Genomic DNA, 17,479 nt, shown 5'->3' on the forward strand with positions numbered 1-17,479 from the left:
CCTAAACCTGCACACAGGGACTGTTGTGCTTTTCCACCGTACCAAACCACCCATGCCATCCCAGGCAGCAGGATACTGGCTCCAGCAGGGAGCTGCATCCTCAGTGGTTCTAAACCACTGCTGTGCATCCAGCCTCAGCATTTCCATCTGTAAAATGGGAAGAAAATTGCTGCAGTTTCCTTGGCTGCAGCCGTTCGTACCAGGATTTGACCAGGAAAGCCAGCAAACATCCCAAACCCAGTGAAAGGAGCCAGGATGTGCTTGTGTTTGGTTAAAAACATGACAGAAGAGCAGTGGGGGCCCTGTGGATGCCCAGGTGAAGCTGTCATAGGGGACGACGCTGGGTCGCTCCCCCTGCACCCACAACCTGGGGTCTGGGGCAAATTCGGGTGATTTGCACAGGATGAAATTGCCCTGGTATGATGGCTCCATCAGAGCTGTGCGGCCAAATGCCCCCCTGAGGCACACGTGGCCCCGGTGTCCATATCACATCGGTGCCTTTGCTCAGGTGCCTGTTATCAGCCCGGCTTTCGCAGAGCTCTGACGTGCGTTTCGATAAAAACCCTCGTTCGGAGCTTTTTGTTCTCCAGCAGCACATGAGCAAAGGTGGCCAAACCCCAGCGGCTCCGTTCTTGATTCCCTCCTCCAGCCTTCGCAGCTTCCCGCAGCAGGGGTGGGATTTATCAGGAGGCTGTGATTTATAGGATGGGTGTGATTTATGGGGCTGCTGCTATTCTTGTTTGGCCTTTGGGGCTTTGCAGCCTTGGGGAATTCCCTGCTCCCTGCACCAGCATGACTTGGTTTGAGTCCCTTATTCCTAAGGCTTTGGATGCTTCTGGGATCAGATAACGGGAATGAAGCCGTGGTGTTTCTGGGGGGCCGTGGCTGCCGGCCTCTCCTTCCTTCTGGCTGGGCTTGGGGGCAGCGGGCAGCTCCCTGGGAAGCCTGGAGCCACATGGCTCCTTCTCAGGATGCCACATGAAGGGGACGTGTGGGGTTTTGGGGGCTAATTGGTCCACGAGTGTGTCCCAGCTGCCCACTGGTGTTTGCTCTCCACATTGCGGGGCGATGTCTGGGTTTCCCCATTCACCCCCCAAGCTGCTGCTGTCGTACACCTGGACATGGGAGATGAAGAATAAACCCATCTCAGAGCTTCTTTTTTGGGGCTGCGGGGTCAGACCAGGACACTGGCACCAAGTAAGTCGGTGGTGCAGCCAACATGGAGCATCCCAGTACTGGCCAGAGGGGGTGAGTGGTCCAGGCTGGGCTTTCTGGGGTTCCCACAATAGGAAAATAATCCCAGTCCCTTCCTAGCCTCATGTCCCTTGAGCACTGCTGGACAACCAACCCCCAGAGCTGGATTTGCTACTCTATTTCACAATTTGGTGATTTCTGCAGTGCCATGGGGTCAAGCAGTGCCCTTGGGAGCTCATCTTATGCTGAGCAAAATTTTTCACAGGGTGGGGGGATTCAAGCAATGCTTGCAAAGAAAAACTGGTGTGGTGAAACCCCAGACACGGGCAGAACAGGGATCTGTTCTCACTGGACTTTGTCTTTGATCCCCACATGTCTTGAATTCATTTCGACCCCACTCCAGAGCGCATCCATAGGCGTGCGAATGGTCCAGCCTGTCTCAAGGGATGCCCTACGCCTCTGCAGCCCTCGGGCCCCCTAACGAAGCGTGACGGATGAGCTTCACCTCGCTGCTCCCTGTGCTGATAGCGGGAAAACCCACGGGCTGGGAGCCAGTTTCCCCAGACCGTTGGGGAGGGGAGAGCTGGGGCTGGAGAGATAACGGGCAGCGTCAGTGCCACGGCTTGGGGTGGAGTGGGGGTTTGATGCTGTAGCACTTGGTGATGCCAGCCACGGGGCTGCCACTTTACAAATACACAGGACGGGGGTACGCAGGGTGCTGGGAGCCGTTTTCCTCCCCTCCTTCATGACCTGGGGAGATCTGCAAGGTGCTGGGTGTCAGGATAGGGTGCTTTCCCGCAGCTCCGCTTCCCATCAAGTGGCTGCCCCAAAAGGGCCTGAATAGCGGCTGTGAAAAATTGATGGTGTGAATTGGGAACATTTTTTTTTTTTGCCCACTGCTTCCCAGTAAATCACTTCCAAATAAACACTTTCCACTATCTGGCTGGCTCTGCAGATGGTGGTGTCAGAGCCATCAGATGAATTATTTGGGGATTTTTGGGTTTTCTTCTTGCTGACTAGCAGTGGATAAATGACACTGGGTGTTTCTTCTAACACCGCAGAGTCACCAGCTCCAGGGATGGTGATTGAACATTACGTGACATTTGGGTGTTCTTCGAGCCCCAGCTCCATGAGAGAAATTCAGCCTTCCAGCCTGTACTTTGTATTTGTAAAGGCAAATGAATAGAAGGCCTTCTGGAGGTGGAGAAAAGCCAGAACGGGAGTGGCAAAGGCTCAAAAATTCTGATGGACAATAGAAAGTGGTTTAATATGTTGTATATTACAGGAGAAGAGGGGAGTTGAGATATTAGAACCTTTGGGCTGGAGTTACCCCCTTTCGCTTGGGCAAGTGCAAATCAGTAGCATGGTAAAGTACCCTTCAAAGTCACCTTTAGCCAAAAAACTCTACAGACTGATTGTGTTCTGGGCTCACCTCATCAAAACACAGCATTTTCCATCCTGGGTTTCTAGAAAATGAGTTACACTGGCTGCTTGCTGACAGCACCATGCAAAGCATCCGCAGCATCCGCAGGAGAGCACCCTCCAAGAGTCGGTGCAAGCAGCCGGGGAAAGCTACATTTGGGACAGGTATTTGCTGAAAGAATTTGGAAACCTTGGCAGTGGGCTGGATGGAGGCAATGGTCCAATATCGCTGGGGGTCCTGGGGCTGGTTGAAAGACCGATGGGGATGGCAGCAGCTGAGAGGGACACGTTCCTGCATCCCTGTGCAGCATTTCTGCCCCATCCTTTACAAAAACTCGGGCTATGCAGAGCAGCGTGATTTGCTGTGCGAGTCATGAGGTGACACTGAGGCCACGGTGAGGATGATGAGTGGTACCAAACCCATGATCCAGGCGCCGGCGATGCGGAGGAAGATCGGTGATGAGAGCGGGGTGCTGGGCACGGCTGTTGTGAGACACTCAGGCACCGGGCAGGGAGCTGGAAGGACATTTTGAGCCCTGGGGATGAATCAACTTTTCGGAGAATTTACCTGGGATTGATCCAAATTCTCCATCACATGGATTCGAGTGTTCAGCTAACAACTCCCTCTGGCTAAAACAGATGTCAAGAGGGTGCTCGAGGACCCACCAGCCCTTTCGGAGAGGCACAAAGTTCAAGAACCGTTCTGACCCTGGGAACAACCGGAGAATTATTTGGGGCACGTTGCCTCCTTTCTGGGCCAAGGCAAGAGTCACACTCGGTGGAGGTCACTCCTGGCAGCTGGAAACTTCCAAAGGACACAACCACATGACAGAAAAAAAGGATAAAAGATAAACGACAGCACAGGAATTAATGTCAACAGGAAACTAATGCCTGACACACCGAGTCAGGAGAGGCCGCGGAGTTATTTGTTGTGAAGAGCTGATTGCAGAGGAAGAGGCTGGGAAACAAACCTCCCAGCCTGAGGCTTCAAGAGCTTAATTGACCCCAGTTCCTAGAAAGAAGGTGAAGAGGGGACAGAGAAGAGCCCTGCAGCGGGTTTTGTCCTGCGGCACAAGCCTAGCAGGCTCCGGTGCACCGCGGCTGGTGTTAGGCACATGCGGCAAAGAAATGAGATGTGATTTTGTAGCTGTAGGGCAACGAAACCTTGGCTCGACTTATCAAGGGAGGAGGTAGCTCACTCTGGCTCCGTGTCTCTTATCTGAGCGTAGCTATCTCTTGCAAGCTAGGATTTATTCCAGCTGCGGGGATGTATTTTGTAACCTTTGGGCACAAAGGACCAAGCTGGATGGTTATGACAGTCTCGAATCTTGGTCCCTGGCTTCATCCCGTGTGTCCTTGGCCATCGGGAGGAGACATCTGGCCACGTGGCCCTCCTAAGGCCGATGGCTCTCATTTTAGGTAACAATACCCATCTTGGCATCAGCACTCCTTGCCCAGAGCACCCAGCTGCATCGCCACATCGGGTTGCCTGAACTTCCCTTGGGGTAACGAGGACAAACATCCCAACCTGAAGACGTGACGACTTGAGTCTACAGACCTACAAGGCCTTCCTGGCCCTCAAACTCTACGAAGATGAGAAGTGCTGCCTTGTGCGTTCAACCCTGGCCCCCACATAACCCTCCAGCTCCAATACGCGCTTGTCATCTCCGTCCTCCCCTACAGCCGGTGGGGAAACCCAAAGACGCCACACCAGCTACAAACCTGCCCAGAAAAGGATGCCGAGGTTCCGTTACGGACGGAGCCAAAGATGAGACAAACTCCTGGGAATTCTTCTGACCTCATTCATCAGAAGCAAACATTACATCCAGCTGAGATGATGAGCCTGGAGGTAGGCTAGATGCGAGCAAAGCAGTGGGACTGCATCGCCGGGGTTGTGTCCTAGGGGACATAAGCAAATATTATTTTACTGCTGGGCGGTGAGGTATGGAGATGCTGAATAATCTTTGCAAGATCCCAAGAGGGAATTACTACAATCTAGAAAGACTAAACCTCCACGTCTCAAGTGCTTTTTCAAGCCCTTAACCCCAAATATTATCCGTCCTCTCGTTACAAGGCTGTTGAACAACTCTATACGTATACCAGGTGATTGCACACTTGTACAATACGTATCTGTGACAGCTTCATTACTCCACATACACATTCAGAAAAATAAAAAAGCCAAGTCACGTGGACATTTCCGAAACGACAAAATCAGGGAAGAACGAATGTGACCGGGAATAAACAAGGAAGCGGAGTTACCCAGCACGTTTCCTTTGCCAGGAGCACGACCTTCTCTCTGCTGGGAAATGGTCATTTGTGAAAAGTGAACCGTGGCTACATCCAAAAGACGCTCAGAGGTGGAAGGGGATGGAGACACATGGTGAAAACCATCCAGGTGCTTTGAACCTCTCTCACCTGCTGTTACGGGGGTGCTGGAGATGCGGGAGGAGGCAATAAGCGGTTTGTGCTGGTGTTCGGTTCCTGCCCAAGTTTATTTCCAGCAGTTTATTTTTTTCAAAGGGACTCAAGTAATGCTCCAAGTCCCCAGCCGCTTAAAGGATGGCTGGAAAGAGCTCAGAGTAAAACTCAGGGAGAAGTAAAGATCTTGCAAACCCCGTGTGAAGAGGAGCGGTACCAGTGGCAGTGGGTTGTAAGGGAGCAGGGAGGTGTTCGAGACACAAAAAGCGCCGGGGGAAAAACAAGCATCTGCATTTCTCCTTTTTTGGGTTTTCTTTTGAAACTTTGCCCTTGTTAAGGAACAAGTTGCAGACGGGGAGTATCGAAACCGGGGTGAACCGGAGGGGTGATGGGGGCCGAGCGGGGGCTGCCCACCACCGGGTCAAAAGCACATTGCGCTCGGCCGCACTGGAGCATTTGAGGAAACGGCGCTTTTGTTGAGACAGAGGTTTGGGGAATTTCTCTGCCTCTGTATATGGAGACGAGCTGGGTGCTCACCCAAATACACAGGGCAGATTTCCATGGCCAGTCACCCTGGAAAGAGCCAGACTGACCGGCTTGCCCACAGCCCCGGAGCAGCCAGGCAGGAAAGCCAGCTGGTTTCAACAACTGCACATAACAGTTTCAAAACCAAAAAAAAAAAAAAAAAGAAAAAAAAAGTCACGAACAAAAAAAGGGGCAAAACGAGTCGAATAAACCCGCGACAGGGAAGGAGCCGTTCAGCTTCATCGCTGATTTCCCAAAGATGCCCGTTGAGTCGGTTCATCGGAAAAGCATCCCGGTTTCCCTGGAGCGGGAGCAGAAGAAGCGGCCGGCCGGGAGCTGCGCTGCCGGCAGATCTGGTAGGTATCATCCCTGTCCCGATGGAAGCAGCCGTGCGTTTCGGCACCTTATTTGGCTATTGCTGCCTGCACGGAGTGAGGACTTCTTGCAAACAGTGGGAAGAGCCCCCGGGATGCTTGGCTGCCTCTGACGCAAGAGCCTCGCCGGTGCATTTTTGACCTTGCTTTGCGTCTCGGCCAAGCATTGGAGATCACGCTGCCCGCCTCTCCGCACACCCACCGCCGAGCGGCGGGGCCGGGAGGAAAGGAGAGTCCCCGGGAACAGCGGCACCCAGCCCCGGCCGGGACGGAGAGGGCAGAGAGAGAGGCTTTCCCCATCGTCAGGGGAAAAAGAAACCCCACAAATGGTTTTAGGAGCAGGAGGAACCAGCAGCCCGTAGCTCACGGCGTGCGATCGGTTGTACTGAAAGGGTACGAGCTCCAGCGGAACCGTGTTAGATTGCATCAGCTGGGAACCTCATCCAAACCGTTCGGGTTGAGAGTAACCCTTTCTATTTATTGCCCTATTGTTTCATTCTGGAAGAACACCAAGATACAATCTGTGAAAGCTTTATTGTTACAGACCGGCTTTCCCCTGCCCTCCCAAGCTGTCACCCTGTAAATTATGCCCCAGTCTCCAAGTTTGGGGGGGATGAAATGGGGGTTACGTTGACGGGGATTAAGGCCCTGGGAGGATTTGGCGGGGGAGGTCATCTGCTGCCCATTCTCCCACCGTTCGGGGCAGCATTGCCCAATTTCCCTCTGGCAGCATCAGCCACGTTAGCCCAAATCCTCCAGGCTGTTTATGGGGAAAACCTGGCTTACCCTGCCCAGAGCGGTTAGAGAAACCTTTTATTAACGCATAGGGGAAAACACAGGAACAGCCCTTTATAAATATCTCCATTATAACAGCAAAAGTGCAAAGGTGGCAAGACTTTATCATCCCCGTTAAGAGGTTTTTGTTGCCTTCACGACGGCAAAGTTCCCGCTGCCGTTCCCAGCACAGGACGCGGGAACGGTGCTGGTGCGGAAAGCTCCGGGCTGGCAGAACCGTCCCCAAGGTTGCCAGGGAGGGCACGGCTTTGTCGGGATGCGGTTTCCCATCACCCGGCACGGTGCGGGACACATCCTGCCCACTGCCACCGACCACCGCGCTGGACCTCAAAATGCGGCTCCTTCCGCGTGACGGTTTTTCAGGAAGCCCGGTTGCCTTGGCGGGATGTATGTATCATTGGGTGGAGAACTGCAGGAAGCGGATAATTTCTTTTTTTTCTTCTTTTTTTTTTTTTTTTTTTTTTTCTCCATTTGTGCCGGTTCAGACTCTTATTTAGAGACAGTTCCTATTTCCTAAGATTCACAGATGATAAGGATGGAGGGAACCGGCACATCGCCCAGCCTCGGCGCGGGCCGCGCACTGTGATGCTAAGGTAAGGGGTTTGCCTAGCACGAAATATTTCGCTGATGAATAAGGGGCTTTTAAATGGCCAGTGTTAAAAAAAAAAAAGGCAAAAAAACCCCCCCAAAACCAAGCCCCAAAACCCTAAAGGCAGCAGAGGGGCCAAGGCTGCGGCAGAAAGGCGCCCAGAGCATCCACGCGTGTTCGGGACACGGAGTTCCCACCGGCCCTAGAGGACGCTCTGCGGGCTGCCCCACGGGTTCCGCACAAAGCCCCGGGGAACCGGGACCGGGACCGGGGAGCAGCGGTTCCACCGGCTGCCCCAGCCGGGCCGGGCCGCCCCCCCCCCCCGCGAGTCCCGGATGTTGGATCGGCCCCGCTTGCTCCGTCCTTCGCTTCCATAAAAGGCCAAGGGGCCCGGCGGCGCGGGACGCGTTTTTCCTTTAATTATTATCCCCCTCCTCCTCCTCCTCCTCCTCCCTCCCGCCGCCCGCCCCTTCTCCTCCCGCGGCGGCCCCGCAGGCAGCGGCTGGGGGGCGGCGGGGCAGCGCTGCACCCCCCCACCCCCCCCCCCCCCCCCACCCCCGATCCCGCCCCACCGCGCCCCCATCCCACCCCCGGTCCCGTCCCCACACACACGCAACCCCCCCCCGCCCCGGGCGCGGAGGTGGGCTGCGCCGAGCCGAGCGGAGCCGAGCGGAGCCGATCGTAGCCGAGCCGTGGCGGGCGGGCGGTGAGGTGAGGCGCGGCGCGGCGCGGCTGGCGGGCGCAGGAGGCCGGGGCCATGGCGCTGGATGGGATCCGAATGCCGGACGGCTGCTACGCCGATGGGACGTGGGAGCTGAGCGTCCATGTCACCGACCTGGGCCGCGACGTCACCCTGCGGGTCACCGGCGAGATCCACATCGGCGGCGTCATGCTGCGCCTCGTCGAGAAGCTCGGTGAGTTCCCTCGGCACCCCCACGGCCGGACCAGCACCCTGCCCCGGCGTCCTCCCAGCTCCCAGCACCCTGACCCAGTACCGTGCTTCAGCACTCAGCACCCTGCCCCAGCACCCTGCCCCAGTACGGTGCTTCAGCTCCCAGCACCCTGCTCCAGTACGGTGCTTCAGCTCCCAGCACCCTGCCCCAGCACCCTGCCCCAGTACTGTGCATTAGCTCCCACCATCCTGCCCCAGTGTGGTGCTTTAGCTCCCAGCACCCTGCCCCAGCACCCAGCCCCTTGCCCCAGTACTCTGCTTTAGCTCCCAGCACTCGGCACCCTGCCCCAGCACCGTGCTTCAGCTCCAAGCCCCAGCTCCCAGCACCCTGCCCCAGTACGGTGCTTCAGCTCCCAGCACCCTGCCCCAGTACGGTGCTTCAGCTCCCAGCACCCTGCCCCAGCACCGTGCTTCAGCTCCAAGCCCCAGCTCCCAGCACCCTGCCCCAGTACGGTGCTTCAGCTCCCAGCACCCTGCCCCAGTACGGTGCTTCAGCTCCCAGCACCCTGCCCCAGCACCGTGCTTCAGCTCCCAGCACCCTGCTCCAGTACGGTGCTTCAGCTCCCAGCACCCTGCCCCAGCACCCTGCCCCAGTACTGTGCATTAGCTCCCACCATCCTGCCCCAGTGTGGTGCTTTAGCTCCCAGCACCCTGCCCCAGCACCCAGCCCCTTGCCCCAGTACTCTGCTTTAGCTCCCAGCACTCAGCACCCTGCCCCAGCACCGTGCTTCAGCTCCAAGCCCCAGCTCCCAGCACCCTGCCCCCAGTACGGTGCTTGAGCACTCAGCACCCTGCCCCAGCACCCTGCCCCAGCACCCTGCCCCAGTACCGTGCTTCAGCTCCCAGCCCCAGCTCCCAGCACCCTGCCCCAGTACGGTGCTTCAGCTCCCAGCACCCTGCTCCAGTACGGTGCTTCAGCTCCCAGCACCCTGCTCCAGTACGGTGCTTCAGCTCCCAGCACCCTGCTCCAGTACGGTGCTTCAGCTCCCAGCACCCTGCTCCAGTACGGTGCTTCAGCTCCCAGCACCCTGCCCCAGCACCCTGCCCCAGTACTGTGCATTAGCTCCCACCACCCTGCCCCAGTACGGTGCTTCAGCTCCCAGCACCCTGCCCCAGTACGGTGCTTCAGCTCCCAGCACCCTGCCCCAGCACCGTGCTTCAGCTCCAAGCCCCAGCTCCCAGCACCCTGCCCCAGTACGGTGCTTCAGCTCCCAGCACCCTGCTCCAGTACGGTGCTTCAGCTCCCAGCACCCTGCCCCAGCACCCTGCCCCAGTACTGTGCATTAGCTCCCACCATCCTGCCCCAGTGTGGTGCTTTAGCTCCCAGCACCCTGCCCCAGCACCCAGCCCCTTGCCCCAGTACTCTGCTTTAGCTCCCAGCACTCAGCACCCTGCCCCAGCACCGTGCTTCAGCTCCAAGCCCCAGCTCCCAGCACCCTGCCCCCAGTACGGTGCTTGAGCACTCAGCACCCTGCCCCAGCACCCTGCCCCAGCACCCTGCCCCAGTACCGTGCTTCAGCTCCCAGCCCCAGCTCCCAGCACCCTGCCCCAGTACGGTGCTTCAGCTCCCAGCACCCTGCTCCAGTACGGTGCTTCAGCTCCCAGCACCCTGCTCCAGTACGGTGCTTCAGCTCCCAGCACCCTGCTCCAGTACGGTGCTTCAGCTCCCAGCACCCTGCTCCAGTACGGTGCTTCAGCTCCCAGCACCCTGCCCCAGCACCCTGCCCCAGTACTGTGCATTAGCTCCCACCATCCTGCCCCAGTGTGGTGCTTTAGCTCCCAGCACCCTGCCCCAGCACCCAGCCCCTTGCCCCAGTACTCTGCTTTAGCTCCCAGCACTCAGCACCCTGCCCCAGCACCGTGCTTCAGCTCCAAGCCCCAGCTCCCAGCACCCTGCCCCCAGTACGGTGCTTGAGCACTCAGCACCCTGCCCCAGCACCCTGCCCCAGTACCGTGCTTCAGCTCCCAGCCCCAGCTCCCAGCACCCTGCCCCAGTACGGTGCTTCAGCTCCCAGCACCCTGCCCCAGCACCCTGCCCCAGTACTGTGCATTAGCTCCCAGCACCCTGCCCCAGCTCCCAGCACCCTGCCCCAGTACGGCGCTTCAGCTCCCAGTACGGTGCTTCAGGTTCCAGCACCCTGCCCCAGTACTGTGCTTCAGGTCCCAGCACCCTGTCCCAGCACTGTGCTTCAACTCCCAGCACCCAGCCCCAGCACCCACCACCCTGCCCCAGTACTATGCTCCAGCACCCTGCCCTGGTACTGTGCTTCAGCACCCAGCACTCTACTTAGCACCCTGCCTGTCCTAGCACCCTGCCCTGGCACTCAGCACCCCTCCTGCCCTCGCACCCCCTCCCAGCACCCTTCCCACCCCAGCTCCCAGCACCCAACCTGCCCAGCACCCCATCCCAGCCCCAAGCTGCCCCTCTCCCCCATGCACCCTTACACCCAGCACCCCGGCAGCCCCCACCCAGCACCCTGTGCTGCCGCTTCCTCGCTGCTCGGGCCAAAACCAGCCAAACTTTTACACCCCGGGGCCGGTTTGCCCGTCACGGGGCCTCAGCCCCCATCCGCCGCCTGCTTTGCACGCAGGAGTTTTACGCAGAGCCGGAAAACATCTTCATTTATGGGGTGGAGGGGGGGTGGGATTTTTATGGGTGCTCTCCAGTTTACAGAAAAATTTAATTCTGAAGTCGTAGCTGGCACCGTGCTGCTTTGGACAAGGAAAACGCTTCGAGGGTTCTTTGCGAGCGTGGGGTTATTAACGAGGTGGTGATGGGGGGGCTTGGGACCGGGGACACCGCGGTGTCCGGTGGCTTCGGCTGCGCACCTGGACAAAGAGCCCGTTTGTCCGGGACGCGTGGGAACGCGCGGCCGAAGCCGCCGGGACGGTGAAAAGCGAGCACCCCAACCCGCCAGTGGTGGGGAGCTCTGCCCTGCCAAACCTCCCCCTTGTCTTTTTATCAGCTCTTTATGGCTGGGGTGTGTTTACTAACGGTATAGACCGGGCTGATGACTGTAATTGCTCAAATCAAATATTAATTGCGAGGTCCCCGTGCCTGCCTGCGGCTGTGGGAGTAGCGGAGCTGTCAGCTGTGCCTGCAGGTCCCAGTTCAACACAAAGCCCTTGTGCGGCTTTAAAAATACCATCTTCCACCATGCTTAGGTTTTGATTTACTAATTATCTGAAGTTAAAGGAAGGAAGAGACGGATATAAATATGCTTGTTGCAAAAGGAAGCAAGCGCTCACATCAGAGGGTCTCGTGCTGGAGATAGCCTTGACTCTCTGAAAACTTTTTTGTGGTTGTTGTTGTTATTTTTATGCTGGAGCTGCAGAAAGATTTGCTGAAGTTGAGCACTCAGTATCTAGGGAAAAAAAATAATGGCTTTCTAGAAATGATAAAAAAATCAACCCGTTGATCACGAATGAGTAAGGGATGCTCCCTTCGGTTTTGAGCTGTGTTGGGTGTTGGGGCCGGCAGATGCCGAAGCAGAGCCGGGGCCGACTCGTGTGCCGAAAGCCGGGTGCATGCACGGGACGGAACCCAGTGAGGACCTAAATTAGCGCTTGACGTAATGCGTCCCCTAAATGTGTTTGCCCGGATCCTCTCCACTTGTTAAATTAGGGATTGTATTAGAGGGAAGGAATGCAGCAGCCACAGTGCCGGCCCTGGCAGGGGGAGCAGGGATGGTGTTCCCCTGGGAGCTCAGCCCCAGTGCCCACCTCCCTGGGATGGTCAAGACCCACAGATATCTCCGGCTGTTGCCTTCCCTTTCCCCTTGGCTTTTGTCGCCGAGCCAAGCTATACGTATTTAGTTCCTTTTAATCTTCCTGCATGTCAGCTCTTCCAGCCCTCTCATTATTTTTATGGCTCCTCTTTGAGCTCCTGCCAGTTTATCAGCGTCGGGTTTTGCAGAGCGGGGTGGGACAGGACTCGCTCCTCGGCCTCGTGTGCCTCCTCAATGCCCTCCTTCATCCAGCCTCTGCCGCTGCTTCGTCTCCAGATCCATGAATTTTGCAATTTTTCCGCATTGAAACCCTTTTCCTGCATTTTTAACCTGTCCCTCCCCGTCGTTCCTCTGTCCCTGCCAGTGTTCGTTTCCCTTTTTTAACAACTCCCAGCATTAAAAAAATTATTCGTCTTTTGCAAAGCAGATTTCTTACTGTCAGTTTTAAGGAAATGCCTTCAAAATAAAATTTCCTTGCAGCTCTGGGTTCCCCTATGGACTGCTCCGCTTGCGTATCGTGGGGGGAGGAAGGAAGGGGGGGCTGTGCCTTGGGCAGGGGTTTGCTGGCTCCATCCTTTGGGACAAACCTCCTGTAGACTTCTTCGTGCTGCCAGAGGGCAGGAAAAGCAGATTTCTGTGGCCTGCATGGAGTTTCAGTGAAGTTTAGGGCATCGCTGTGAATTTGCAGCAGAGCGGTCCTGCTCTCATTGTAGGATGCTGGTAGAAGCTCTTCAACCATTAGTGAGCAGGGGGAAAAAGCCTTCCCTCCTCCCAGCAGCAAGGAGAGCTTGGGAAAGGGAAAATCTAGATTTACATTAGTATTTTCTGATGTCTGTAGGAGAAAATGATCGCAATAAATAGCCCTTTGCTTTGGAGAGGGCTGGGGTGCACGGGGGACACGTGTTGGGGTACCATGCTCAGAGCAGGAACGCCAGAAGGTTTCTTGTCCCTAATTGCAAGGCTGCAGGTATCAGTAAATCTTGTCGACTCGGTCCTTGCCTGCACAGAGTGGTTGTGGTCAGACTATTTGGGAATAGGCAATTAAAATCTGTCACTAATGCAGGCGGGGATTGGAAGAAACCCAAGCAGCAGATAGGGATTCTGGTTACTCAAGTGAATTGCAATGACCTGTTCGCTCCCCTGTTATTTATCACCGCACTGGATTAAGCCACTTTGTTAATTGAGCCGTGCCGTGTGCTTGGCAGTCATCTCTGAAAAATAGGCAAAAAACTGCTGAGGTTTTAAGAGCAGTAGTAGTTAGATGGTCTGTGCGGGTTGGGGTCTGTACTGGAAACTCCTGGTGCTCACCCAGGGTTTTTTAGGAATTTTGCCACTATTGACTTACAAACAAAAAAAATGAGGCTTAAAATCACTGGGAGCAGAGGAAGGAAGGAAGTGAACGCAAGTTATTGTTGTCAACTTAAGGCTGTTTTAAACACATGCAAGAAAAAAACCCCATGCTTTTTTGAGATACACTTGGGAGGAGCTTTGTGGGATATATGTTAAACACAGGATTGTGTTTGGGGAATGCTCTGTACGGTAGTGGGAGTAAAAGAAGAGCTGACAGAAACAGGGAAGGGGGACAAATGGTGGCTGGCAGAGGATAAGACAGATGACCTAAATGTGCAGCAAGCAGATTCAGAAAGTCCATGGGTAGAAGTTTTGCAATGGAAATGCAGATTTCTCTCTAGGTGTCTTTGACAGGCAGTATGAGTGTGGCAGCCGGCTCCAGCTGCAGGGGCTCACTGGGAGCACCGGGGGAGGACTGAGCACCTTTAGGGGTTTGTACCTGAAGAAAAGAGATAAGTGAATGAAAAAACCCACCAAAAACCAGCTGGGTTTGGAATTACAGCAGTCCTTCTAGACCAAAAGTCATTAACGCTTGCTGCATCGCCCAGCCAAGGCAGGAGGATGGCTGGAGGTGCTGCCCCGTGGCGTGGTGGCATCCCCATTTTATTGAGCCAGGATGGATGCGCAGGCTGCGCCGGGGGATAAACGTCAAAGCAAGCCCCCTGCCCTCCATGGAGAGTGGCTGATAACGGCAGGCAGTGATGACATCTTCTAAGGCCTTGGGTTTTTTTGTGAATCACTTCTTCTGATAAGGGTTTGGGCAAGTGGTTTAAATGCCATTGTTCCCCTTGTCAGCTCCTCCACTATCTCCTCTTTATCACTTGGGAGGAGGTAGGATGTCACCTGAGGACTGGCGCAGGAGTTGTCACATGCAAAAAGTGTTTTGTTTTAGGTGACATAGCACATTGTAGCACATCAAGCTCTTTCTTTTGCTGGTTTTAGCCTGCAGATGTGTCTGGGATTCACCCCAGGGGCTCTGTTCACCATCAGATGGACTCTGCCCATGTTTCCTTGCCAATGACTTCAGCTGCGCTCTTTGCAAGATCTATTGAAAGTATTAGTGTTCGCCCTGTAAAGTCTCTTTTTCTTAATGGACCCCTTAAAGGGTTATGAATAAAACACCAAGAAAGTGCAGCGTCATTGATTTCCCCAGGTTTGCGTTTGAGGTTTTGCAGTGCTTATAAATGCTCCGAGTCGTCATGAGACTTGCTGGGGAAATACTTTGCCTTGAAACTGGAATGAACTCTGAAACAGCTTGTGTAAGAGAAATGCAGAGTCCTTGCCCCAGCCCATTTCTGTTGCAAACACAAGGCAGGATGAGTCTGCAGTGCTGTCTTGCAGGTGACTTGCTCCTTTTGCTTTGGACTTCTCCAAGGAGACTTGGGTAGGGGCTCACTAGGTGACCAGGTGTGCTTTGCTGTTAGAGGAGGCAAGAAAAATGGTTGGAGGCTAAAGAGAAATAAAGGAAGGGGTTTTATTGTAGCCACACTTTCCAAAAATACTTATCTGAGCATCAGTGCTTGGTGCCTGGAGTACAGTCGGGGCATTTCCATGCCGCCAGGATGACAGCCCAGCATCTTCATTTGTAAGATCTGCAGATACTCGTCTGGCCATCAGTCGTCGGTCGAGACGAGAAGGATGTTTTGCTTCAAAATCAGCGCTCGGTCACTCTTCAGTATTGCTTTTCAAGTGCGTGGCGTTCACGAGAGGGCTCTGAGTGCCATTTAATACGCCGGGAGGCTCGCGAGAAGCTGTTTGTATTCCCTTTGAGGCGGGGTGGTGAGTGGTTGTCTCAAATAACGTGATAAATGGTGGCGGTGTTTGCTGCCCAGGGCAGCTCGGGCTGCTGTGGTTTGGGCAAGCAGGAGTCCTCCGACGTTCCGCACTGACCCCGCTCCAGATTTCCCTCGGAAACCTCATCCCAGGCTTTTAAACAGCAAAACTTGCCCAACCAGCGGGAGGTGGGATGGTGAGCACAGAGGCTGGGTGGGGGGAATCTGGCATGCTGCTGAGCACAAAAGTCCTCCTGCTCCAGAAACAGGCAGGGTTTTGGGGCATTTTGAGGCAAAAGTGGTACCCTGGAGGCTGCTGGCTGCTGCCCAGCAGAGATGCTCCAGGCACAGATGCTCCCGCTTCTGCAGCATCTTCAAGGAGACCAACGGAGCTGCTAATGCACCCCACATTTACATATTGCCACTTGATTAATATCTTTGCTAGTGACCTGTGCTGAATCCTTGTCCTCTGAATAACACATTTTTCATGACATTTAAGTGAGAATATGCAAGTGCCTATTAACACAGACACTCTCCGGCCATGCACATTGATCCGTGCAGGGCTGGCTCTTTACTTTACATCCAGCTTTTGACTCCAGGAAGCTTCTACGCAGGCTCACGCCAAATTGCAGGATCATGGCTCAAATAATGTTCTCTTTGTTAGCCTAAGTGGAATATTCATCTGAACTGCCAATGACCAGAGGAATTTGGGGTGGGGGGTAGGTAAAAACCATGCGCAGGCAGCTCCAAGCTGCGGTCAGGGCAATTAATATGTCTACCCAGAGTGACGATGACTCTTTGGAGGCCCCCCCTACAAAACCTGAATTTTTAAATTTTATTTTTGTTTAGTTTTTTGGGTTTTTTTTTTTAATCCTTTCACTGTGAGCCATCTGCTTTGGCTTGAAAGAGCCCGGCTGATGACACAGATCCTGGTCGGAGGGGGAAGAGAGCGGGGCAGGAGGCGGCGGCGGCGTTCCCGCGAATACCAGAGCCTGGGTTTGTTGTACCACAGACAGGAAATTGTTGGGTTTGCTGCTCCCACCCAGCCCAAATCAGTAGTTTCCTCTTCCAGCTCCGTCAGGTTTCGATATGACGTAAGGCGCACGGGGAAGCCGGCGTGGGGAGCTGCACTCGCGTCACTCTTGCAGACCAGGTGGGATCTTGGAGACTTCCAGTTTTGGGTAGTAAAACGTGACTCAATTTGGACAACAGGTTGAGAACAGTGTTGGGAGGGGGTGCGCATAAGCAAACAGACACACCGGCAGTTGCATAAACCTTCCCCTTTATAATTTCAGGTACTTTTTAGCTTGCAAAGCAACTAGACAGCAACCAAAAATTCATCTTGCCAATTACTAGATTTTAAATGTCTTACCAGCTGATTATACATGTTTGGTGGCTGTTTTCTGGTTTTTTTCCCCTCCTCCCTGCAGGCATATGTACTTTTGGAAGGGTTAATTGTCGAAACTCCAAATTCAATTAGAAAGTCTGCATTTTATGAAATTGCCTGGAAGGAGCTATATCGCTGTCTTGCTGAGCTTCTCTTCCTTGCTGATAATACACAGGGCTTTGCTTGACACGACGTCCTGTTTGAGAGCTGTCTGCAGCAGAAATTGTCCTTGCTGCCACCCCCCATGTCCTGCTCTACAGCTTTTGTGCCTGAGCTTGGTTGCCTGATGGGTGAGGTGGATCCAAGCTCAACGTTAAAGGTCTTAAAGCCTTTTAAAAGTGTGTTGCGTGCATCAATGAGCTTGGCCTAACTGATGCAGAAATAAATAAGAAAAATGGTGGGGTTTCATCCCCTCCCCATGGCATCTCCCCATGGCTCTGCAAAGGAGCTAGAGCAGAGACGAACTTCACCCCAAATCTTGCTTTGCCCCAGGAGGTCATCACAAAAAATGTGCAAGGGACGGCTGGTGGCACGCGGGGGACTTTTGGCTGCTGTCACTGCCGGGGAGGGACGAGGCTCCCTTCCTTTATCCTCTGCCCAGAAGGATGCACTTGGGGTGAAACCTGGAAGGTTTGGTGTCTTTCTCCTGCAGACCAGGATCCCACCCGGTCTGCAAGAGAGGGACCACCACCAGCTCACAGGTTTGGTGTGGGATGAGGCTGCCCGAGGCATCGCGACAGTTACAGACCTCGCTTTCCAGGGGTTTAAGCTTTTATCGGAGAATAACCGTCGTTAAGGCACGCTTGGGGAATTGCCTGGTGAGACTGAAGCTTCAGGTGAGAGGTTGGGAATTCAGGGTTGCCTGTTCGGTCCTCCTTTATCCGCCGTACACATCCATCCCGCCGAACGTCCTCTGGCTCCGTTATCAGGTATGATGTCTTTTTGGCAGGGACCGGCTCTTTTTTGCCTTGCA

At 54.8% G+C, this 17,479-nt stretch overlaps 1 protein-coding gene across 5 annotated transcripts in view; it reads left to right on the forward strand.

Moving 5' to 3' along the window:
• Nucleotides 1-7,995: 7,995 nt before the first annotated feature.
• Nucleotides 7,996-17,479, forward strand: part of FERMT2 (FERM domain containing kindlin 2) — a 50,870-nt gene continuing 41,386 nt past the window's right edge. For 2 of the 5 annotated variants that reach the window (XM_049828523.1, XM_049828527.1), the window contains exon 1: nt 7,996-8,231. In XM_049828523.1, coding sequence (XP_049684480.1) covers nt 8,075-8,231 — 157 coding nt within the window. In that variant the 5' untranslated portion in view covers nt 7,996-8,074. The remainder of the gene's footprint in view (nt 8,232-17,479) is intronic. The other 3 variants (XM_049828524.1, XM_049828525.1, XM_049828526.1) reach the window with 2 other exon arrangements.

This window comes from Accipiter gentilis, chromosome 25 (genome assembly GCF_929443795.1).
Source record: "Accipiter gentilis chromosome 25, bAccGen1.1, whole genome shotgun sequence".
In the NCBI taxonomy this organism is placed as follows: domain Eukaryota; kingdom Metazoa; phylum Chordata; class Aves; order Accipitriformes; family Accipitridae; genus Astur; species Astur gentilis.